Source organism: Gossypium raimondii, chromosome 11 (genome assembly GCF_025698545.1).
Source record: "Gossypium raimondii isolate GPD5lz chromosome 11, ASM2569854v1, whole genome shotgun sequence".
Lineage (NCBI taxonomy): Eukaryota > Viridiplantae > Streptophyta > Magnoliopsida > Malvales > Malvaceae > Gossypium > Gossypium raimondii.
In genome coordinates this window covers 58,756,464-58,780,646 of record NC_068575.1, presented here as the reverse complement: position 1 = coordinate 58,780,646, position 24,183 = coordinate 58,756,464, and the positions used below count along the sequence as shown (strand labels likewise).

The following is a 24,183-nucleotide window of genomic DNA, read 5'->3' as shown; positions in this document are numbered from 1 at the left end:
GACATATTGCGATTACAGAAAAATAAAAATATTAAAGTATAGCAGCAACAACATTATTTTGATCATCAAATAACAACCCCAAAACTGAACTTGGAGGATCCTCAAATATTAGCATATTATTGTTATAATCATTTGCAATCTTTGCCATATGATTGACAACTTTATTTTGGGACCGAGAGATATGACGAATCCATACACTCCAATTACGACATAGGAGCTGATGAATTAGTCGTAATTCCTGCAAATTGCTACTGACCGCACCTCCAGTTAGGAGAGTCTCCATCAAAATGGCGTTATCACATTCTAAATTCAACTGTCTAAAACCCAACTTAAATTAAAAATTTAGAGGATTTCGCATCCTACATATATTTTAAAAAACACACATTTATTTATTACACTTCTTTAGATATTAAAAAGAAAAACTATCATGTCAATTTCACAATTTCAAATAAGTTTAACTTATATCTTCAAAAACTACTCAGCACCTCGAATAATTGGAAATATATCATGTCAAATTTCTGGTTTTAGAAATTAATCAATTTAATTTTCTTTCATCTTAGTTTAGACTACCCTTTTAAAAAAAATTAATTATGCTTTGACATTTTACCATAAATCAAAATTTTAAACACATACATAAATGCCACATCAAATTAAGCAATAATATGAAAAAAGTCTTATTTAATACATATGTTTTAAAATAACTAGACATATAATTAGTACAAATTTAAATTTGAAATTAGAATGTTAAGTAAATTTTTTACAAAAATAAGATATCTTTAAAATAATTTTTTCCTCATGTTCTTCAAAAAAAAAAAAAAGCACGTGAATACTAAAACTCACCAACTAAAATTAATTCATTATTAATACATGTATATTGAAATATGTTAAAAAATAATATTTTTACCAAACATTGCATATGAAAAATAATATACGCAATGGATCCTCAGACCTAATTTTAAAGAAGCTCAAACCCCAAATCTGAAGTTGCTGGACTCGTTATTCCTTTTAAGCTGTGGTCTGGGCTGAAGCCTTGGGCTGTTACTTCTTCCTCTGTTTTTTTGGATTCAACCGGACAATAAAAAAATATTTTAAAATTTATTTTTTATATAATTTCAATAAAGAAATGCAAAAATTATGAAAATTACAAAATAAACAAATATTTTAAAATTATTTTTAAAAATTTATAAAATATAAAAATTCTTAAAAGAAATTACTTCATGAATGATAATAAAGTCCCTAAAATTTGAGTTACTCGTTCATTCCATATTAAATTAAATTTGAACAATATTTTAAATCAGATTAATTATATAAAATTTTAATGTAAATTTAAATAATTTTTAACTTTGAGTATTTTGTTGTTGATTTTATATATTTTAAATAAATTTTTTATTGTCTGTCTCGTAATAGTTATTAACTTAACTCGCTCCATCAATAAATAAGTATTTTAGAAGGATTTTTGAGAAATAGATAATTTCTAATATAAAATATTTGAATATATTTAGATTTATATAATGGTTACTATTTATGTAATTAATAAAAATTTTATTGAGTTAATATCAAGGGTTAATCGAGTGTCAACTGGTTAGAAAATTACTATTATACTATTTTATTAAATTACTACTATTATTATTTTGACGGTCTTTTTATTTTTCATACTTTTATATAGTTTTTAAATAAAAGAACTAAAATTAATATATCTTAGGATTAAACCTATGTTTAATAGAGTTATAAATAAATTATTTACTAGAACCTTGTGTAATGGTTTGATGGTTAAAGATGTTTATTGCCTTAAGTATGGTGCGAGTTCAAATTGCATTGGTTATTTGGGTTTTAATTTTATTTTCTTAAAAATAACTTGATATTTAATTTTAAAATATATAATTTTAATTTTGAAATTTCTTTACACAGACTTTTTATTTTAATTTCGTAAATATTATATACATGTTGTTATTAATATCAGTTTCAAACCTTAATTTTATTATTTATTGTATCTAATTACTAAATACACATCTATATTTTAAAATTGTAATTTTTACATATATACATATGATAATATTTCTAGTAACTTTATAAAACTTTTAAATAAGTTTATTGATTAATTATGTCATGCAAACTTAACCATCAATATTAAGATTGATAGACTTAAGAGTGAAAATTGGAAAAAGGAAAAGGAAAAGGAAAAGGAAAAGAAGTTGTGAGCGAGGGGTAGGGCAGACGAAGGTGGGATCCAGTAATCCAAAAAGGCCAGACACGTGTAATCCACGCTGCCCAGCTCTCACCATTTTGCATATACTCTCTTTATTCATTGTTTTCTCCAATTCTCGCCACTTTTTCTTTTTTATTTAGCCTTCAAATTCAGATCCTCTCTAATTTTCCTCTGATTCTTTCTCATTGTTAGGGTTTAATTTTCTTTTTGATTCCTCCCCCCCCAAAAAAAAAAAACCGTAAATAAAAAATAAATCTATGTCGAAGAAGAGGAAATCCGATGCTACGCGCCTGGACGAGGTGGATCGGAGCATGTACACCACCTTCTGCGCCGCTGCTAACTCGCTTTCGCAGCTTTATTCACAGGCCATGAACCACCAGCGTCTCTCTTTCCAGGCCGGTGAACGTCACGCCTTGGTTTGCTTCTACCTCTTTGTTTTATTCCTATTCTCTCTCTCTCTCTCTCTCTCTCTCTCTCTCTCTCTCCTTATCTTATATCTCTATATGACTGTATCTCTTTATTAAGTATGATTTAGTTGTTCTTGTGTTTGGATTTTGAAACATGATTACTTTTAGAACAACGGAAAATTCATTGTAAATATGATTTAGTTTTGGAAGAATTAAATCAAGTTAGTATTTGATCGCCGAATTGTTTATGAAAATTTTGTTGTAATTTGGTAAAAAGGTGTCAGATTTGTTTTTTTTCTGGTAATTTATGTCTTCCCCTTAGAGAAGTTGAAAATTTATGTTAATTTCAGTACCATTGTTGAAAAATTATTTAATTTCCCTGCCGTGTAATTGTCGTTGGGATTTTAAATTGAAGCTTTGGAATGCTGTTTGATGCTTATCAGAAGTTATTTCATCTTTATTAGCTTAAAATAATGATTTATTGGAACAGCTATTGTTGTTAAAGGAAAAAATAAATTAAAATATTTAATACGAAAATACAAAGGATTTATTTTAATTTCTATTTTGATATTTGCTTTTGCGCTTTCAGAAGCGATTAGTGAAGATTGCATCTGGATAAAAGTTATAATGTAATTTATTTTGAATAACAACATTATTAATTTTAATTTTATATAAACAAACTAAATTATGTTATAAATAATGTTATGTTTTAGTCATTTTTCTAATTTTTTAGCAAATTACAAATATTTGATTAACATTCCTTTGCTTTTAAGTAACTTTTTAGGAATCCAGAAGCTAGTGAAAATCCAAACTGAGAGCAAGGCTGTGCCATCATGTTTTATTATGCTGACAGAATAAGATAAAACAGTCACATATGTTACAGAATGATTACTACTTTATAGAAAGATTGTCGCAAACTATGGTTCTCGGGTTTGGTTTCTGTAAGGATTAGACATGAGTATGTGCCCACATGGTTTATTAAATTTTTTCAGAGATTTTCATGTATTTTTAGGGTCCGAAAAGGATCATACTCTAATACATATCTGAGCATGCGTAATAAACTGGTGTCAGACATGGATGCCAAGGAAAAGCTGATGAGTCGGAGTAACATAGGTCAAGTTTATGCACTATTGAAGAGACTTTAAACCCTCACTGTGGCTATTTAGAAGCTTCACGGTGGATTCTTTAAGCTTCTCAAAGCAGTCATAGCTTATGACATGCAACATTGATGACTGTTGGCAAGCACACACGCCCATTTTGTGTCTTGTTTATATAAAGAAGAGAACAATCTTCTGAACTCTTGATCACGTGTTTCTCACAATAGTTTTATCTGCTTCTAATTCTTCACCCCAGTTATGTATTTGGTGTGTTAATTTATCTTGAATTTCACAATTGACATATGGTAGATTTTCATTCTTGCTTTTACAAATTTGGCCCTGTATTCTTGCTCTGAGTTGTCTCTAGTGTATGTTATGGAAAATTGAGCATATTTTTTCTTGCTTTTACAGTTTTACCTCACTGATGAAGAAATGTTTCCCTATGACTGTAGCCCTCTATTGTTAAATATTTATGCAGCCTCTCATTGGCTTTTATGTTTGAGTTATATAATCACATTTTCTTGTATTCCTAGTTGGCTTTGGTATTGCATCTATTAAATATATCCTTCCCCTTGTTTCTCACAGGAGAAACTTTTTCAATGGATTTTGGGGCAGCAAGAAGAAGGATCAAGGGTGACAACAGCTGACATAGTTGCTTATTTGCAGGTATCTTCGGTGATTTCTTGCACTTCTTTGTTCTGATGAATATGTTTGGTGAAGGAATCTTTTAAGGATTTTCTTGAGAAATTTTCTTTTCTGTAGAATGAACTTGAATATGGAGCAGAGGAGTCTCCGATGTCCCCCAGGCTATCATTTCAGCAGCAGCAACAGCAACACCCTCAAACTGCAATGCACATGAACACTTTAAGTGCTCCTTTTTCATCTACACCAATTTCAGCGTCAACAGATGGACAAGGAGTTCGTTCGGGGGATTATCGAGGGAGCCTTCAGCACTACCACTCAGTCCACCACCAGGTTGGTTTCCATTCAAATAATGTTGTTGCATCTTCTTTTGCTGCCAATAGACCTCGAAACCATGAGACCAATTGCAGTCACCAACAGAATGGGGGAGGCAATTCCTCAATCAGCAATGATTGCATGGACATGCCTATGCATGCTGAGAGTCCAGTCCATGCACTACCTTTCTGAATTTCGCTCTGCTTATGTAATCGTTCCCTTCCATAATTGTTTCTTTCTTCTGGTTTAGATTTATTTGTTTTAAGGTATAGGAAACTCTAAATTCTCTGCAAATGTATTGAGGTTAAATGTTTATGTATCATTGTATTATATATTTCTTCAAGGTAGATATGGCAATTTGTTTACATGTATCTTAAATATATATATGTATATGTATATCATGTGATACTTGTATTTAAACTATGTTATATTTGAGCTAATTATATTTGTGTTTTAAACCACCTGTGGCTCCATGGCCTTTACCCTTCCATTTCTATTATGACCAAATTTCTCCTATCAACCAGACAATTTTTAAATGAGATAAAGGTAAAATGTACTTTCAACCCAGATTTATACGGCAAAATGCAGGTAAGTTATCTGTGTCACATGCTAACAATGATTGTCGGTGTGTTGGAATGTTAGTAGAGCAGTGGATTGTTGAGTGAAGTTCCTTCTTGGCTTGGAGCGATGCTAACTAGCAAAGAGCTATGCGCCGACTGCCGAGCGAGTGTTAGTTATCTTCGAGTGTCGGACGAATTCAGGATTTTTGTGTGCATCAAAATAAAATAGCTTAAACTGCATTAGTGGTTCTCAATGTTTTTCAGTCTAATAAACCGTTTGCTTGGTTTAAACACTGATTTTTATTTTTTTTATGGATTAACTACTTATTTGTGTAATTATATTTCGGTTCTTTCACTTTAACTGGTCGATTCGGTAAGATTTTGGTAACATTATTTTGTGAAAAGCTAAAAGTATAATAATATGACTAAATCATTTATTCTCAAAAAGATATAATCAAATCAAGAGAGGCACCACTGATAAATAAAAAATAAAAAAATCAAGAGAGGCCAGCCAAAGCCCTTGATTGACTGCCCCTGGGCTCGCCTAGAGTGAGAAGTAGACCTGTCCATGGGCGGCTCGGCCCGGCCCGGCCCGACGGCCCGATGGCCCGTCCGAAATATGAGAGGGTTTGGGTAAAAATATAGGCCCGAAACATGGGTTTGGGCAAAATTTTAGGCCAGTTTAAAAAATGGGCCGGGCCTCGGGCAAGATTTTTGGCCCGGTCCGGCCCGAAAAATATTAAATATATATTTTATTTTTAAAATATAATAGTTTTTTATTTTAAGTTTATTTACTTTCATTGACTAGTGTTACAAAATAATAATAATAAAACATCAAGTTTGTTTTACTAATCAAATGTTAGATTTTGTTACAACAATTAATACAATTAATACAATTAATAATTTGATAAATTTACTAATCAAATGTTAGATTTTATTACAACAATTAATACAATTAATACAATTAATAATTTGATAAATTTACTGATCAAATGTTAGATTTTATTACAACAATTAATACAATTAACAATTAATAATTTGATAATTTTACTAACAATTAATTTTAATAACAAATAGTTTTAATTTTATTAACAAAATAATTTTAATTTTAATTTTAATTAAAAACGGGCCGGGCCGGGACGGGCTCGGGCCCCATATTTTTTCTTTGGGCCGGGCCTGGGTAAAATCTCAGGACCATATTTTGGGCCGGGCCCAGATCTAATAAACGGGCTGAAATTTTTTGTGGGCCCGGCCCATGGACAGGTCTAGTGAGAAGGAATACCTGTATTGTTAGGAGTTCATCAGTTTGCACTGTTTATGAGAACTATGTCCTCGTGTTATGTTTCTCGACAAAAAGCATGTGTTTCCTATACACCAAAGGTGGGATATATATATATATATATATCACATTCCATTTTTATATGTTTGAAACAAATATATTTCATAGATTTGAATTTTGAATATGAATGTGTTGTGTAAAACTATTAATATCTAGATAACATATTTTTCGCATTTTAAAATTAATTTCACAATAATTTATCTAAAATTGTAGAAGTACTTCATTTTTATTAAGTAAAGCAGGAGGTTGGGTTGAGTGAAAGGTGTCAAAGAAATATTGAAAATGGATTGGTTGCATATGGTTAAGATATTAATTGCAGGTATTTGATTTGATTTTTAAATTCACGGGTTTCTAGTTAAATTAATTTTTCTTATCTACAAATAAACATTATAGATTTAAAATAATAAAATAACTAAAATGTTATATAATTATTTTTTGAATTTAAAAATCGATAAAATAAATTATTTTTAACCGATCAAGTTCAATTCGAATGAATTTTATTTTCGTAAAATAAAGCATATATTAAATTTGATTTTTTTTTTTTTTTAAATTACTCCTAGCAAACGGGACATAGCTAACCTTTGTGAAGTGCGATGGCCAATGAAAGAGAGCAGTCCAATCGGCAAAAAGACCGGGACCAACTCTGGAAGTGAAACTGAATTTCGTTACTATTTTTTTTCCATTAAAAAAAAATCCTTAATTCTCATATAACTCATCGTAGTAGTAGTATTTAAGAACAAAACAATATCTCCATCGACAAAAAGAACAAAAAAAAAAAAAAAAGAACGACCGTTTCACCAGACCCGACCTTTTCGCCTGTGCTTTAAACTATCTTTATGGAAAGTTGCTTTTATTATTCAAACTTCATTTACAGATATTAATTGCAGTTTTAAACCACTTTTTCCTTAAAACAAGTGTTTGATTTCAGTTTCATTGTTTTTTTTTAATGTAACTATAAAACCCAACATAAATCCAAACCCAGAACTTTGTTTTTACTTTTGGTTTGGTCGTTGCGTTTTTGATCTGATTGGAAGAAAAGAAAAGAAAAGAAAAAGTGAGAATGGATAGGTACCAGAGAGTGGAGAAGCCAAAAGCAGAGATTCCAATAATCGAAAACGAAATCAGGATAACCACACAAGGCAGAATAAGGAATTATATTACTTATGCTACTACTCTACTCTTAGTAAGCTCTCATTTTCTTTCTTCATTTCATGGTTTTTACTTTGTGTGTGAATCTTATTGATGAAATTACATTTTGTGTAGGAGAAAGGGTCCAATGAAATAGTTCTTAAAGCAATGGGAAGAGCTATTAATAAGACTGTGATGATTGCAGAGCTAATCAAGGTATAAACATCGAAAGATTATATCTTTCAGATCGCTATTCTCCAACTCAAGACAGGTCTAAACTAGTAGATTTCTCCATACATTGTAATGTTAAAAAGCTTTTTCTTTTTGCAGAGGAGAGTTGCTGATCTTCATCAAATTACTTCTATTGGTTCGACTGATATTACAGATATGTGGGAACCTCTAGAAGAAGGCTTGCTTCCGTATGAAAACGACTACACTCTTTTATATGCTAATTAACTTCTTTTAATCTATATTATTCGGATTTGAGTGTGAGTTGTTCATGACTTTTTATTCATGTGTCCAAGGTTTTAATTATGTGCTCTTTTTTATTATTAGAGATCATAAATCATGATGTTTTGTTTGCTGTCTTTTTATTATTACAGTCTAGAGATTACCCGTCATGTATCGATGATCACTGTTACGTTATCGAAGAAGGAGCTGGATATGTCTTCCACCGGGTAAATAAAACTACGTGTTTTATTGAAAAATAGTGAATATGTTGGAGGATTCTTAGGTAACATTAGAATACTCATAAAATGCAGATATCAACCTCCTCTTCAGGCTGATCAAGTGAAACCCTTAAATGAATACGAAGATGATGGAGGTAAACAATCTTGTTAAACCAACACTCATCACAATAAGAAAAAGGGTGAATTTGTTTTAGTTTTATCTAACTACTTTCATGTTGTTTAGCTCCTGAGCCTCCACCAAAGGCACGAGGAAGAGGACGAGGTGGTCGAGGAAGGATTAGGGCTAAAGGTGACGCACAAGGTTTTCAAATTTAATATCTCAAAGCTATAAATATATAATCTGACTTTCTTTTTTATTTTTAAAAAAATATTTCTATTCGACATTCGTATTCAATATATTGGTTTTTTAATATAAATACGAGAATATATATGAACTCTAAAGTCGAAATACATGAAAAACCTGTGATATATACCTGACCTTCGAGTGATGTGCAATGTGGTGTGTTATAGGGGAATATAATGGTGATGGTTTAGGAGGCAAAGGTCGAGGACGTGGAAGAGGGCGTTCTTTCCGGGGTCGAGGACGAGGCGGTGCCTATGGTGGTGGAGGATACTATGGCGTCTATGCTGAATCAGATGCAACCCTTACCCAAGTTCGTGGTAAGTTTGTGCTTTCCAACCCTTCTTTCAACTCCTTTTTTTCCAACTGTTATATAATATTATATTAGAATTAAGCCAACATTTGTGTACTAATAATTTCAAACTTTCCTAGGGCGTGGCCGAGAGAGGGGAAGAGGTGGCCGTGGCCGTGGTGGAGGCGGTCGTGGTCGTTATTCGAAGACGGAACCTGGGCCAAACCAAGCAAAAGCCGCTTGACATCTTGTTGTTGGTATATGGTATTTGAAGTTGATATATGTGGATGCCTGCTCTGCTTGTATCTCCATCAACCATGAAGTCCACAATATTTATGCCATATTACTAGCTTTGCTTGCAAGTTTTCTTTTTGGTCATTTCAACTAGATAAAGTCTCTTTTTACTCTTAATTTACATATACCTAGAACATTTGTACATTTTTTTTCGACCTTTTTTTTTTGTTTTTTAAAAATAGAAATAATAGAGCAGCACTTTTTTCCCCCTTAATTGCATTTCCATGCTATTTGCTAATCAGTTTGAATAATTTTTAAAAAAAAATTTGGTTTGTTAAATCTGAATTTTCTCTAGATTTTTCAGGATGAAACTTTGGAGAATTTCAATTAAAAACTAATTTACTTTTAAAAAATAAAACTTAGATTAGGATTTGTTCACGCAAGTGATGATAATGTTACCATGATCTAGCAGTGAATATCAAAAGTACCTCTAATTAAAAAAAAAAATCAAAACTTTTGTTTGCATGCAAAATGCTCACGTCCTCAACTCTTACAACTCCATTAAGTAGTTCTCAATTGAAATACAAGCATTTTAACCCTTTTTTACTAAGGCATATATATTCATTAAAGAAATGCAGATTACAAAAAAACAACACCTAAACCTAGTAAAAATAACATTTTAAATTTCATTTGATTCTGATAAACTTTCGAAGACAAACTCTCCATCTTTCCATGGTTTTATCCCTATCTATGCTCAAAAAGAAATTTCAAACTTGGAAACCTACAAGGATTATGTATATATGCATACATACATCATACATATATCTGTCTTGAGAATTTTCATAAGCTCAACAATGTATACGTACATGTATATGTGTATATTTCAGCAAAAGATAATGTATATATACGTTTGTTTGTTGATCCATGGCAAGTAGATATAAAGAGAGTTCATGAAGATGAAACAGGTGTTCTCGTATGGGGATTCCATGGTGAATTGCAAAACATCTCTCTCTCTCTCTCTCTCTCTCTCTCTCTCTCTATACATATATATATGTTACTCGGAATCTCAAGACTGTATTAGTTATGTACTGAACTCCTACTGGTTTTGCTGCTGCAATATATATCACTTAACCTATAATGCGTTCTCATCAGTTAATATATATGTATGTATGTATATCCAACAGCATTAGATTCTTCATTTTCATGTAACAATACTAGCAGGAAAGATATTAAAGCACATCTCTCCCACTCTTAATTATGACCTCAATCTTTAATGGTATATCAAATCATGTAGTAATGAAAAAAAAAATCCTTCAAAATCACGAGATTTCATTTTCAAAATCCTCACATGCGATATTATTAAAGGAATGAAATTACCAACAAGTTGATGTTGTAGTACTAGAAAAATAATCCCACATAAAATGAGATAATCCAAATGCATGGCAACAACTGAAAGGAAAATTAGGCAGCCATTGCCAAACTGTATTCAACTTTTTTCAGCTTATATTCATCTAAACTTAACCTTTACTCAACAAAATATAGACATTTTCCCCCCAATTACCCAATAATAAGGACCGAATTAAGCTAACTCCGTTTAACTAAAACCTGAAAGTAAAACGCAAAAGAAATTATTCAAAGTCAGTTAATTAAACTTGATGATCATGATTTATAACCCAAAACCCAGAATAAATCAATGATCAATACCATAAATTATTTCCATAGCTAACCTTAATAGGCTTCGTTTCCTTGTAAATTCTGTCAAGTGACTTGTACTTTTGCTTCTTATGAACTGGTCTCAAAATCTCATCTTCTTTCCCAAAAATCTCTTCAATCTTTGCGCAAGTTATATCTTCACACGATCTTTTGCCTTGGATCATCTTCGTCTTAGTGGTGGTGGTGGTGCAGCTGCTGCTGTTGTTGTTGTCTTCATCGCTCAGTTGAATCAGCTGTTCAGCCGCTGCTGCCATGTCGGAATCTAACTTCGACGACGACTTTTGTGACTTGACCAAACAAGACTTTGATTCCGACATTGAGAAAATCAACCCAAAGAATCCAAAATTATCTTATTTTTTAAAATTTTCCCTCTGATTTTTGTTTTTCTGTGTTTGGCCAAGAATTCTCTTCTTCTTTTTGATTACTTTGTGAACGGGTTTTTGCTTTAAAGAGATTGGGCGTAGAGCGCGTTTTAAGGTACGTGTTGTATAGGTTTTTAAAGGAAGGAAAAAAAAAAAAAAGAAGGCAAGAAAGTGCAGCGTGGTTGCTATGAAGTAGACCTGTCGCGGGTCCAACAAAATCTTTTATAATTAAGGTGATATTTGATCAAGTAAAAAATAAATACTAAAAATTTAAATATTGAATTAAAAGTTATAAAATTATTTGATATATTATTTAAAATTAATTATTTAATATAATTAAATTATTTGATAAATATAAATTTTAAATTATAAAAAGATATATTCTATCTTCTATCTTTTATCTTTAATTTTAAATATTTTAATTTATTTTAAATAAAAATTAAATTTTAAATAGAAAGTTTTAGAGGGTAATATAATATTAAAATAAATTAAAAATATTTTCATTAAGTCATAAGTAGCTCTTATTTACTTATTATTTACTATATTTTTAATAGAAAAGAAAATTCTAATTGACTGTTTTATTTTAAATTATTAAACATCTATAAAAATTAAATTATTAAAATATTAATTTTAATTGATTTAACTTTTTCAGTGGTATCAAACAAACCCTAGATAAAATGGGTATGATTTGAGTTATTATTTAATGATCCTTTAAAATATTTTTATCTAAATTTAATTCTAAAATATTAATGGTAATATAGTTTTTTAATATTAACTGAAATGAAATTTGAGTTTTGAGGTTGGATTTTGTAGAAAAGGCCTAATAGAAAAAAAAAGTAAAAAAAGTTTCAAAATTCGTCGTGATAGATCTAATATACATTGCCTTTGGAAATCTGGAATAAAATTATTAGATGTTCTATTTTTCAATCAAAATCATTCGCATATGAAAGAAGTTCACAAGCAAGAGTCAAAGTCGATCCAAAGTTACAAGAGCGAAAGCTCCAAACAGGCTAAAGTTTTCAACAAGTACAACCGAACAACGATAATACAAAACGATGCTCTAAAAAGACGATAAACCTAAAGTCCGAGTTGGACACAGCAAGAGGATCCTACACTTGAATCAAGCATTCATTACTGATTATGAGAGGAGCTAAGGATGATTAAAAGCCACACAAACGAGCCATTGTATTGGTGGATAGCCATAGAAGTGAAATGACCACCTTGATGCGATGAATTCCCTTTGAAAGCCGTAACTCCCTTATTGATGGAGTTGTGGCCACTAAACCTAAACCAATAGATGTGGAACCTTGGAGAACAACATACAAAACATGAGTCATCAAAGACTCGTCGAGCAAACAGTAGATGGACATGTTTTTTGCGCCTGAGCAAAAGACACACTTCTAGAAAGGCTGAGCATAGAGCTAGCTAAAGAAAAGCCTTGAATGCGGAAGGCAAAGGTCACTTCCGGGTCCAAAGTGTATTATTCCACAATCAGTCCTAATCATGTTAGAAAATCGACCGATGGCCGGTTGAGGGTATGGTGATGGAGGCGAAAGGGGGTGGTGACCAGCTGGTCATCGCCAAATGATCGGCCGCCATGTTAGCCTTAGAGAGTTCTAAGCCTCCTATTTGGATCTTCCTGTTTGAGATCTCCAACTGCAAATTCGAATAGTCTGCACTTTGATTGACTAGAGAGATGGTCGGCTAGCTTCAAGCGGCACACGGAGATTTTCGATCAATTGGGTCTGAAAAGGCTCCTTCGAATCTTCGGTAATGGATAGCACAAAGGGGAGGATGGGACCAATTGAAAGCAGCTAGGTCTAGCGAAGCTGCGGTGGCAAAGGGATGTCGGAGGGCTTATGGAGGAGTTATGATAGCTAGGGTTGGAAAAATTAGGTAACAAAAGAAAACTTGTTTTTGTTATGGATAAAAAAGAAGTAAACAGAAAAAAAAAACATTTTTTAAAAATTTTGGAATCGGAATTAAATTACATAATACGTAAATAAGCGTAAAATCTTTTAGAATTATGACCAAAATGATACTATATAAATATTAAAAACTAATATTATTATACTAATTTTAAAGCTGTTATGGCATATTTTCGTCATTGATTGAAAGGATTTGATAAAAAAGAAAATAACCAGTTGGATGATCATTTTGTTACATTTTATAGATTGATGACAAAAAATCTTAAGCATAATTAGGTGACTAGTGACTGCCTAATAATAAAGCGGGACACCAAAGTACTCAACACAAACACAATCAAATAATAAAGCGGTTTCTGCAAGCGTGAATATTTCTAATGTTCAAGAAAACACTAGAGTATTCTAAAAAACGAATCCAAGAGAATATTTCTATTGTTTTAAATCAAGATTATTGAATTTTTTTTTTGTGAATTACAATAATAGGGCAAAGTCCGAACAACCAACACTATTAACGTGACTCAAACTCAGACCATGCCTAAGGCGATGAATACCCTTAATCATCATGCCATCATATGAGGCGATTATTGAAACTTTGATAATGAATTTATTAAAATTGTGGGTTCATCTTAATTAATTAATTAATTGATGTAAATGTGGTTATGTTGCGTTTATTAGTTCTATTTTATAATGAATCATGACTCATTGAAAATGACAGATAATAGTTTATAATGGTTAAATGAAAGAAATATTGACCTAACTTGTTATAAAGTTGCCTGAAAATTCCTTTCTTAACAAGCAGTTTGCTATTTGTCTCTTCATTTCCCTTTTAAGTAAATTATATATATGCATTTATATACCTTGAGTGCGAAATTTAGAAAAAATTTAGGAGGGCTAGAATTAACTATAAATTTTAAAAATCAAAATATAATTTAATTATATATTAATTTAGATTTCATTATTTAAAAATTTAAATAATTTTTTATATATTTTAAAGGGTCAAAATACAATTTACCATCAAATTAAAATGAGGCATTATGATGCTCTCTTTTCTTCTAAAAAAAAAAAATACAATTTACCATATATAAATTTCTAATTTAATAATTTATAAGGAAACAAAATTGTAATTGGGCCAGGCCCTCGCTTGCCTTCTGCATTCACCCATGCAAATAATATGTGTTTGATTTAAATAAAAATCAGAGGGTTAATGGAGCAAATCTTGTGGCAGCTAGTCTTGTGCGTGAAACCCTTTGTACACTCATTCTACAACAATTAATAAATGAATTTTAATTTCGTTTATTTTTTATACATTAAAGCAATATAAGAATAATTGGAATTTATTTAAGAAATAATAATTAGATTTAATTATTTTTAATCAAAATTTCATATATATACATATACAGTTAAATTAAAATTAATACATTATATATATAATTGTATCAAATTAAAATACCCAACATTAAATTAAAATATTCCACCTCAAAAATTTGAACTGAATTTTTATGTATATACTTAAAACAGTCACATACATATATATATATATATATATTGATGATCCCAAAATGCAACATCCTAGAATGCAATAATTAACTAGGATGAGATTTGCTTGCTTGGATCACAACAGTGATCGGCATCTTGAATAACAACATCCACAGTTTGAGGCTCCGACGGCCGTTCCGGTTGTGCTGCTAGCTGTTCCCAAGTCTTCTTCTCCTTGGCTTTTCCCCATAGAACTACGTATACTCCTATAATTATTATCACCGACCCTATGATCCTGATGCATGAAAACATGTGGATCAATATCATGTGCAAGTAGAGACGAAAAGAAAAACAAATAAATATTAAAAATTCGTACAGAAAAAATGCATGCTCGGTAGGTAGCTCAGAGAGTTTGAATTTAACCTTCCTATGCTTAGTTTCTCGTCGAAGATCAATGATCCAACAATGGCTACGTATACGAGTGTAAGAGGGTTGAAGATGGATACAAATAATGGCCCCCTCAAACGCAAGCACCATGACATAAGAACTACTGTAAGTCCTGAACCGACGGCTCCCTTTGTTATTACAAAAAAAAAACATTAGTAGTACTTAACAAGCAGAAACCCAATGAAAATTAACTGATACACTGTTAATAGATTACCGATACTACACGAATATAGTTACAAAAAGTAACACATTCTTAGTGAAATTTTATGTAAATATATATATATATATATATATAAATTGGATGAGAACTGTGTTTACCGTGTAAACAACGCTCAAAAGCCTTAAATTCCAGCCAAGCTTCCAATCAGACCAGTTCCTGTCAGTAATTATGGTATAAATTGTTGCCTCAATTGAAGCTGTGATGCAAAACAATGCAGAAGCCGAGTACGTGAATGGATAGTTTTCACCCATCTTGGCCTGTAAAAACCATTTCACCTTTACCAGTAATTTATGTATAAAATACAATAGTAAGTTTAAAGTATTTCCAAGTTGTGATTCTCTGAATTTTATATTTGATACAATAAATGAAATTCTCCAACAAAAATGTTGGGCTTAAAAAGAATAGCCCAATGTTTATTGAGTCCAGAATGAAATAATTTGAACTCAAATTAATACTTGATTAGTTTGAAACGTAAGCTTAATTTGATTAATTCCTCTAAATCGAATTCATTTTCTAGTCTGAATATATCCAACAATTAGATTCACTTTTAGTGCACATACTGAATGCACCTAATAAAAATGATTATATATAATAATAATAAAAAACTTACATGAATTATGTACCAAATTGCAAATGCTAGGCAAGAAGCTAAAGCCAACAAGGAGCCTAAGACTTGATCGCCAACAGCAGCATGTTTGGTGCTAGTATGATGGTGTCCACCATGTTTGACTATGTTTATGTTGGTTGACCAAAGATTAAGTTCTTTTCCTTTATAAAATGTGAGAATCATTGCTCCACCTATGCTCAACAATGTGCCCCACAACTTGGCCTGCCCTGCCAATGTCTTCATTCCTAATCTCTCCAATCTCCATATAGTTGAAAATAAATTTTTAGAAATAAAAAACAAAAAATAATATATGAAAAGTAATTATAAAATATACAAATTAAAATATTAGATAATTAAAAATGAGAAAAATGTTAATGGATATAGTCTTATAATGATAGTTAAGGCTTAAGATGATTAAATAGAAATGTATATCAGTGCCTATAATTACGGATGATACATCATATTATAATAATTTAAGGAAAAAAGAAAAACCTTAAGATGGCAGCCAAGATAAATGTAGCAATGGGAACAAGGTTGGACATTGCTGTAGCATATGTTGAAGATGTTAAGGATAAGCTTGCAATGAATAAATTCGGTCCCAATGCTCCCCTGCATGGATTTTCGAACTTACATTTTATCTGACTTTTTTAGGGTTAAATATTATTAATAGATTTTTAGGACATTACCATAGCTTCTTCTTCTTCTATTTATTTAAATACTCATCATTCCAGGTTAAGATATTTAAGGATAAAATTCATTGAAATTGAAAACGATGTTGGGTTATTCTTACCCAAAGAAACCTGACAAAACCCCTTGGAACACTACCTTCCATGTTAAATTTGCTTTACTCTCCCTGTAATATAGGATCCAAATACACTCACAATATGATCATATGACTTGCTCAAAGTATCACAATATAAACTCTGAAATTATAATCTACTATTAGAAGGTTGTATTCAGTAAAACCCAAAAAACAGATTACATGAGGAATTTTGAAAGTTACCTTTCAAAGATGAAAGCAAGTGGAGTTATACAAGCAGTGGCGAAGATGAATCTGTAAGCAATGAGTACTCTCATGCTCATTCCCTCAACCAAGGCTAATTTATAGAACACAATCACACCTGCAAGTGCTGCTTGAACCACCAATAGGACTATTACTACTTTCATCCTCTCCACTATCTCACACAAATTCTTCCCCATTTCTTTTATTATGTATATTTTTTTCCAAGAAAACTTAAGAAACCATATAAAAAGTTCTGCAGTTCCTTTACTATACCCACACTTTCCATCTTAAAGTAATGAAAGAAGAACGTGAAGGATTGGAAAATCTTTTTTTTTTTAATAATATCAATAAATTATTAATCTCAAAGTTATTTTAATTTTAAAATTTTGTCTGTACAAAAGTAAGGACAAATGTTGTTCAAAGGATTGTCCCTTTAAATGTTTGGCCGTCTATTTCTTGATGTATTCCTAAGAATCATACTTACACTACTAGAAATTTGACACCAATGGCAACTTTTTAAGTTATGTGACTTAGGTACCCATTTTTAAATTTTTTATGTTATTTAATGTTAAATATGGATATTAATATAGTATATTTTTATAATGTATTTGAAAGATCGTATTTTAATTTTTAAATATAAGTTTGACATAAATATTATGCAAAACTAAATTTTTTTTAAAGTGATAATCTAATATGATGGGATTGCCGTCTGTGGTGGCTTACTTTGTCTTGTTCATGGCTTTTTTTTTTCTGCTTTTGTAGTGGAATTAATGTTCATCTATTACTTTATCAATGATTAAAAGTAACAAAGAATAACTAGCTAATAATTTAGGGTTTAGTGGTAGTTTAATTCCTAATAAAATTCGTCGTGTGAAGAAATAAAATCTCTAATATCAATTTGTTAGCGAGTCTCTTAACTCTCATTGGTTGATACTTCACAAATTTCTTTCAATAATTTAATCAACCTCCTCTAAGTGGCGTATTTAGGGTGCTGAAAATTATTCATTTAGGTTCTTTAAAAATTTTAAAATTTTAAATTAGTAAATGTAAAATTGTACTTTGACCCATTAAAATGATAAAATTTGATTTAATTCTTTAAAATTATAAAGATATAAACTATTAAAAATTAAAATTTATTTTTATCCCTAAAAAATTTCTAGCTCCGCCCTTGCCTCCCTTCAATATATATTTTAACTTAAAAGAAGGGAGTTGCATGTTTATTGAATTTGTGGTGTAATAGCAAAGAATTTCATTGAAATGAAGTCATGGTTCGTATTAAAACTTAAGTTCGATGAGATATAAATCTATTAACCTACTTCAGTTCTTTCCTTAATAAAAATTATTAAGTGATAGATTGAGTTTAATATTATGAGTCAAATAATATAAACTGAATTGATAAATGGACTACAAAACTTATTTTATATAAATTAAAAATAATAATAGTATAAAGGTACTTTTGTCTTCAATTTTTTATATAATATGCTTTTCAAAAATAATATAACCACTTTCTTTCTTTCTTTTGAAAAGATACCTCCATTAAAAACTATTATTGAAAAAATAACTAATAATTGTTACAAATTGTAAGAACAAACTATTGTTCCTTGTTGTCGTGTTTTCTCTTTCACTTTTAATGGACATAATCTAGTTAATAACCAATAAAAGAGATTTATTTTCACACGTTCCTAATACTCGAGTTATTGAAGATTTTCGTTTTGTTCAACAGGGTTATTGTAGTTTGAGTGCAGATAATTGATAATGTTTAGCACTGTATTTAGATTCGAGTCGTGTTTGTTAGAATTTTAATTTTCTCTTATAATTTAAAAAAAGTTAATATTATACTAATATTACTTACACAAATTCATAAAAGAAGAAACTATGGTCGTAACGTTTAATCTAAAGATTTCATATGTCCATATGAAACATCAGAAAATATAAAAAACGATGAAAGAAAATAAATTACTTGCAAAACAACGAAAACCAAGTTCGCTCAAAACCAACCCTAAAAAACAAGTAAACTACTTAGATTTCTACTACAATATCTCTCTCTAGTAGCCTTACTGTTCCAATTTCCTTCTGTATCAAATACACACCTGCTACGTACTTTTGTGTCTAATGCACATTCGTAGTTTGCTACTCCTACCTAAGGGTGTTGATTGTACTGATTCCATCTTTTTCCAGAAGCAGTAACAGGCACATGATCTGATTTGTGGGTCTGCTTCGTTTACTTTTGTAGGTTTCACTGTTTCAAACTAATCACATCGGTATCTGTTGTTGGTTGAGATTCTGATTTGGCTTCGATTGATTCTACTGGTTCAACATTTCCAGCTGGAGCAAGAATTAAAGACTCTGGACTTTCGGTAATCTGGAGTGGCTTTGCAGGTTCCTTGATTTTACGATTCATAATCACATTGGCCAGTTTTTGTTTCGCAGTATCTATTGATCCATCAGGTGTTTTTGGTTTGGCTTCAATTGATTGTACTGATTCAAGGCCGGGATTTGGCTTTGCAGGTTCCTCGTCTTCCTCTTTTAGTTCCTCGATCTTTATTTCAACCGTAGGCGCTAATTTGGCTTCAATTGATCGTCTGGGTTCAGTCACACCAGGCATAACAAAAACGGGATCCGGCTTGTTGTCGATCGGCTTCGGAGATACCTGGGTATCGTTTTCTCCCTCAGGAGTTGGATAAGCCTTAATTCGTTGTACCGATTCAATATTTCCAGGAGGAGCAGACATACGGACCGGATTAAAGATCTGCTTGAGTAGCTTTGCAGGATCCTCGAATTCCTGATTCATAATTAAACCATCTTTTAGTTTTCCGGTATACAAAACCACCCCTGGTGCTGATTTGATTTCAAATGATCGTACCAATTCATTTTTTCGAGGAGTATCAACCACAATATCTGGCTTCTTGTTACGCTCCATCGGCTTTGCAGGCTCTTCCATTTCCTGCTCTATAATTATATCGCCTTCGTTTAGTTTCTCAGTAACTGTTGCTTCCTCAGATGTTGATTTGACTTCAATGATCTTAACAGGAGGAACCCGCACAGGATCTGCCTTTGCAGGTTCCTCTCTTTCCTGTCTCATGTTCACATTGTCCTCTTTTAGTTTCTTTGCTGCCATATCAGGTACTGGCTTGGCTTCAACTGATTGTTCTGGTTCAATGTTTCCATGAGCAGCCTGCATAGAATCCGGCTCGTAGGTTTGCTGGATTGGCTTTACAGGCTCCTTAGGTTCCTCACCTAGAATCACACTGCCTACATTTAGCTTCTCGGCATCTGTCGGTGACTTCTTATTTGGCTCTATATATAAAGGCTCGGCTGATTCTTGTTTCGCCGGTTTCGACGATTCTTCTGTCACTGACTCCATTGGTGCGCATTTTGTTGGCTCTGATTCTGCGTTATTATCATTCTTGGCTAACATTCCCATTTCCTCCTGCAAACAAATAAAATTAATTGAATAAACAGATACATCATATGAACCCCCCCCCCCAAAAAAAAAAAAAACATACCTCTTTGAACAAGTTACTAAGAGATCGTCGCGTGTTGCCATGGTGATTGAGGTCAGGTTCGACCTTGTTTTCAGGTTCTGTAGGTTCAGGAACAGATTCTTTGGCCCACTTAGAAGACGGTATGGGAATCGGCTCCTCGGCTTCCTGGCCCTTCAAAACCTTTGGCTTTGCAGCACAACATCCCATGTTAATAAATTTTATATCAGCTTTCAAAAACTAGAGAACCAACCTATTCTAAAAACCCTCTCTTTTTTCTTTAATATTTCGCTTGGCCTCTTCTTTCTGGGTGAGTGAGAGAATGAGAAGATTTAGGAGATTTATGAGGAAAATGAAAAATGAATTTTATTTATGGTTCATTGGCTTCCGACAATTGTTCTGCGGTAAACAAACATTGAAAACAGGGACACTGTTTTATTATGTTCCCAGGAAATTTACGTTTTAGATACTATGCTAACATATTTTTATGCTAATATTCTTTTATCCAGTTTATTTCCAATTAAACTCCAATATGAATTAATAATTTCATTTAAAAATGATATTTATTAGGTATGGTGGTTTATTTAGTGTTTCTATTTTTAAAAATATTTTAGTCTTTTATTTAATTTTTTTGCCTTTTTAGTTATTAAATTGATGTTTTTTGTCAAATCACTTCAAAATAATTGGAAAAGTTAATATTTTTAAACTTTGTCGATGTGGCACGAGTATGCCATGTCACCATTTAATTCATTTTAAAAAATAAAATATATTTTTAAAAATCATTAAAATTATTTTAAAATATAAAAAATATTTATAAAATTTTAAAAAACTAATTAAATATTGACATGTCATCCACGTGCTAATTCTCATGTATAACACATCGGCAAAATAAACAAACGTTAGCTTTTTCATCCATGTTGAGATGATTTGACAAAAAATACAAGTTTAAAGGCTAAAAGAGATGAAAAATAAAATAGATGGATGAAATTACCTTTTTGTAAAGTTTGAGAGCCAAAAAAGTCATTATGCCTATTTATTAACACAGATAAAAGTTAAATTAAGTTATTAACCTTTATGTCATGTGTAAGTTCTAGATTTAATCTATGTGCTTTTTTAATTTTCAAATATAAGTTTTGATCCAAAGAGTAGTCATTAAATTTGTTAAGTTAAATTTAATATATTGTCATATAAGTTTGTTGTTTTTACATAATACTAAAAATTTGTTTTATTTTAATTTATAAGTTTAATAGTTATCTTTTGAATCAAAGATTAAATTAAAAAAAACATAAGAACTCAATATGATCAAATTAAAAAACTGACTAAATTTACAACTTAGACTAATAACAATATTTGACTTAATAAATATAATTGCTACCATTTGAGTCAGGATTAAAATTGATGAAATTAGAATATAAGGACTAAATTTGTAATTTTCATATAGTATAGGGTTTGATAGCAGAATTTGACCATCTTTTTTAAGTTATATATCTTAACACGAACATACAGCATGAGTACCGTAAAAGAAAGTAAAGTTGGCTTAATTCGCACGATATTTCCATGCCTAAATGCAAAAGAGATGGCACATTGGCAATGGGGAAACCAAGCACGTGTGGATGGATCGTTGGATCCATAGTGTGATGCCTAAAGAGTTGCTTCACTCAAATCTTACATTATTTCTATGAGATTTAGTGTGAGTTTGGATGGGCGGTGCGTTTACCTGCGGTTAGTATAAAAACAGCGGTGGCGGTGAGATTAGATACTGTAACGATACTGTAGTGTGAGACAAAAAGTAAGCTAAACGCACCGCACCGCACCCAATCATCCATCCAAACCCACCCTTAGTAGACACTAGAGACTTTTGGTCACGCTGGGATGACAATAGAACAAAACAGGTAATTTTTGACTTGTCTCAATTTTAACGTGATTTTTGTACTTCTTGCCCCGACTCAAAATTATTTTATTAAAAAATTTCACTTTAACCCCAACTTCGACCTTGAAATAGCAACTAGCCCAAAATCTTAAATATTATTTTTTATAAAACTAAACCAAATATCTAATATAAAATTAGTTATAATCTACATAAATACATATCAAGACAAGAGGTGCCATATTTGACTTCAACTTAATCTTGATATTTTAAATATTGATATTAATACATTAATTTTTACAAAATTAAACTAAATATATATATTAAAACACATTTTAAAAGGGTAAACTATAAAAATAGTCACTTATGTTTGAAATGTTAAGTTTTAGTTACTTACATTATTGTTTTGTTACGAAGTAGTCACTCTACCGTTAAACTCCGCTACCTCCCTAACGACAGTTCTACGTGGCAATTCAAATGGATTTTAAATGCCAACTTAGATGCCCAATTATTGGGATGAAAATAGGTTTTAAATTAAATAAATTTAATTTGCACGGTCACGTAAGACATCCAAATTGGCATTTAAAACCCATTTTAACTGCCACATAGGACCACCGTTAAGGGGGTAACGGAGCTTAACAGTAGAGTGACCATTTCGTAACAAAACGATAACGTAAGTAACTAAAACGTAACATTTCAAACATAAGTGACTAAAATGTAATCTGAGTCAAACAAAAGTAGCTATTTTTATAATTTACCCATTTTAAAATTATCAAATTACAATAAAATATATAATAATATTTATAAAATTAGCTAAAAGGTAAAAAAACTTATAAAAAATTAAAAATTAATTAAGTGTTGATTGTTAATTTACACTCAATTAAACTCTTATTGACCATAAATTAATTAAGTTAACGTTAATTGTTAAATTTAGCTGAGGTGATAAAAGATAATATATGGCAATGACAAGCGATGTGGAATCGATGCTAGCACAACATATTATCATGTCAACAAATATAAAAATTATAAAATAATATAAAAAATTTTAAAATTTATAAAAGAAGTATAAACGCTTTACAAACTAAATAAAATAAATATATAAATAATCTAAATAATTTTCAGTACCAAAGATTGTAACCTACTAATAGAAGCGATCAATAACCTAGGAAAAGAAATCGATAAAATCTATGACGAGGCTTCTACGGTGACCCAACTCTAAGATTCAAACTAGAGAGATAGGAAAGAAATAAGGAAAATGTTTTTTTTTTTTTGAAAAAATAACTAGATTCATAAAAGGTTAAAAAAGTCAAATTCGATACATAATACAACTTGGTTTATCAACTAATAAACATCATTCGAAAGAGAATTAGATTAGAAATGACTTCCTAACTGGATTTGTCCATCGACGCATTTGTTCCGCTTCCAGAAAACATGGTGCAAAGGTTTAATAATAAAAAAATTATTAGAGCATTCTAAGGGGGAGAATAAGATTAGTAGAGTTATTATTAGCCATACGATAATAATGGTCGTGACATCAACTTCAATCTCCAAGTCGTTAATGTTCAATGATCTTACTAGTTGGAGCTGCCCACAATTCAGCTTGAACACTACTAGCACAAGAGATATGTTTATAGAAGCTAATCACCCAATTACTTCGATGGTCACGAATGAGTGCACCTGATCCCACATTCCATAGGTTTCCAAGAGCTTAACCATCAGTATTATGTTTGAACAGGTCTTTATCAGACAGTTTTCAATAAATCGAAATAAATGAAGGAAGAGAAATACATTATATCATAAAAGATGAGACAACGAATTCTAAGGGGAAGTAG

The 24,183-nt window shown here is 31.0% G+C and overlaps 5 protein-coding genes across 5 annotated transcripts; 2 read left to right on the top strand and 3 right to left on the bottom strand.

Annotated features, from left to right (window-relative positions):
• The first annotated feature begins 2,308 nt into the window (after window positions 1–2,308).
• Window positions 2,309–5,032, top strand: LOC105800904 (uncharacterized). The gene is made up of 3 exons (XM_012632267.2): window positions 2,309–2,622; window positions 4,296–4,376; window positions 4,473–5,032. The coding sequence occupies exons 1-3, from the start codon at window positions 2,464–2,466 to the stop codon at window positions 4,857–4,859; spliced, it is 627 nt and encodes a 208-aa protein (XP_012487721.2). The 5' UTR covers window positions 2,309–2,463; the 3' UTR covers window positions 4,860–5,032.
• Window positions 5,033–7,626: 2,594 nt separating this feature from the next.
• On the top strand, window positions 7,627–9,259 carry LOC105802307 (uncharacterized). Its single transcript, XM_012633872.2, has 8 exons — window positions 7,627–7,749; window positions 7,830–7,910; window positions 8,025–8,113; window positions 8,297–8,371; window positions 8,456–8,517; window positions 8,607–8,684; window positions 8,894–9,043; window positions 9,156–9,259. The coding sequence occupies exons 1-8, from the start codon at window positions 7,627–7,629 to the stop codon at window positions 9,257–9,259; spliced, it is 762 nt and encodes a 253-aa protein (XP_012489326.1).
• A 1,317-nt stretch (window positions 9,260–10,576) lies between these two features.
• LOC105802308 (uncharacterized) lies at window positions 10,577–11,409 on the bottom strand. Its single transcript, XM_012633875.2, has 2 exons — window positions 10,977–11,409; window positions 10,577–10,854 (listed from the first exon to the last, which is right to left on the bottom strand). Exons 1-2 carry the CDS (start codon window positions 11,277–11,279, stop codon window positions 10,834–10,836), a joined length of 324 nt encoding a protein of 107 aa, XP_012489329.1. The 5' UTR covers window positions 11,280–11,409; the 3' UTR covers window positions 10,577–10,833.
• Window positions 11,410–14,714: 3,305 nt separating this feature from the next.
• On the bottom strand, window positions 14,715–17,236 carry LOC105802306 (WAT1-related protein At1g68170). Its single transcript, XM_012633871.2, has 7 exons — window positions 17,003–17,236; window positions 16,790–16,852; window positions 16,492–16,608; window positions 16,003–16,258; window positions 15,491–15,649; window positions 15,149–15,300; window positions 14,715–15,020 (listed from the first exon to the last, which is right to left on the bottom strand). The coding sequence occupies exons 1-7, from the start codon at window positions 17,197–17,199 to the stop codon at window positions 14,837–14,839; spliced, it is 1,128 nt and encodes a 375-aa protein (XP_012489325.2). The 5' UTR covers window positions 17,200–17,236; the 3' UTR covers window positions 14,715–14,836.
• A 1,648-nt stretch (window positions 17,237–18,884) lies between these two features.
• LOC105802300 (uncharacterized) lies at window positions 18,885–20,715 on the bottom strand. The gene is made up of 2 exons (XM_012633864.2): window positions 20,509–20,715; window positions 18,885–20,432 (listed from the first exon to the last, which is right to left on the bottom strand). Exons 1-2 carry the CDS (start codon window positions 20,692–20,694, stop codon window positions 19,239–19,241), a joined length of 1,380 nt encoding a protein of 459 aa, XP_012489318.2. The 5' UTR covers window positions 20,695–20,715; the 3' UTR covers window positions 18,885–19,238.
• Window positions 20,716–24,183: the final 3,468 nt, after the last annotated feature.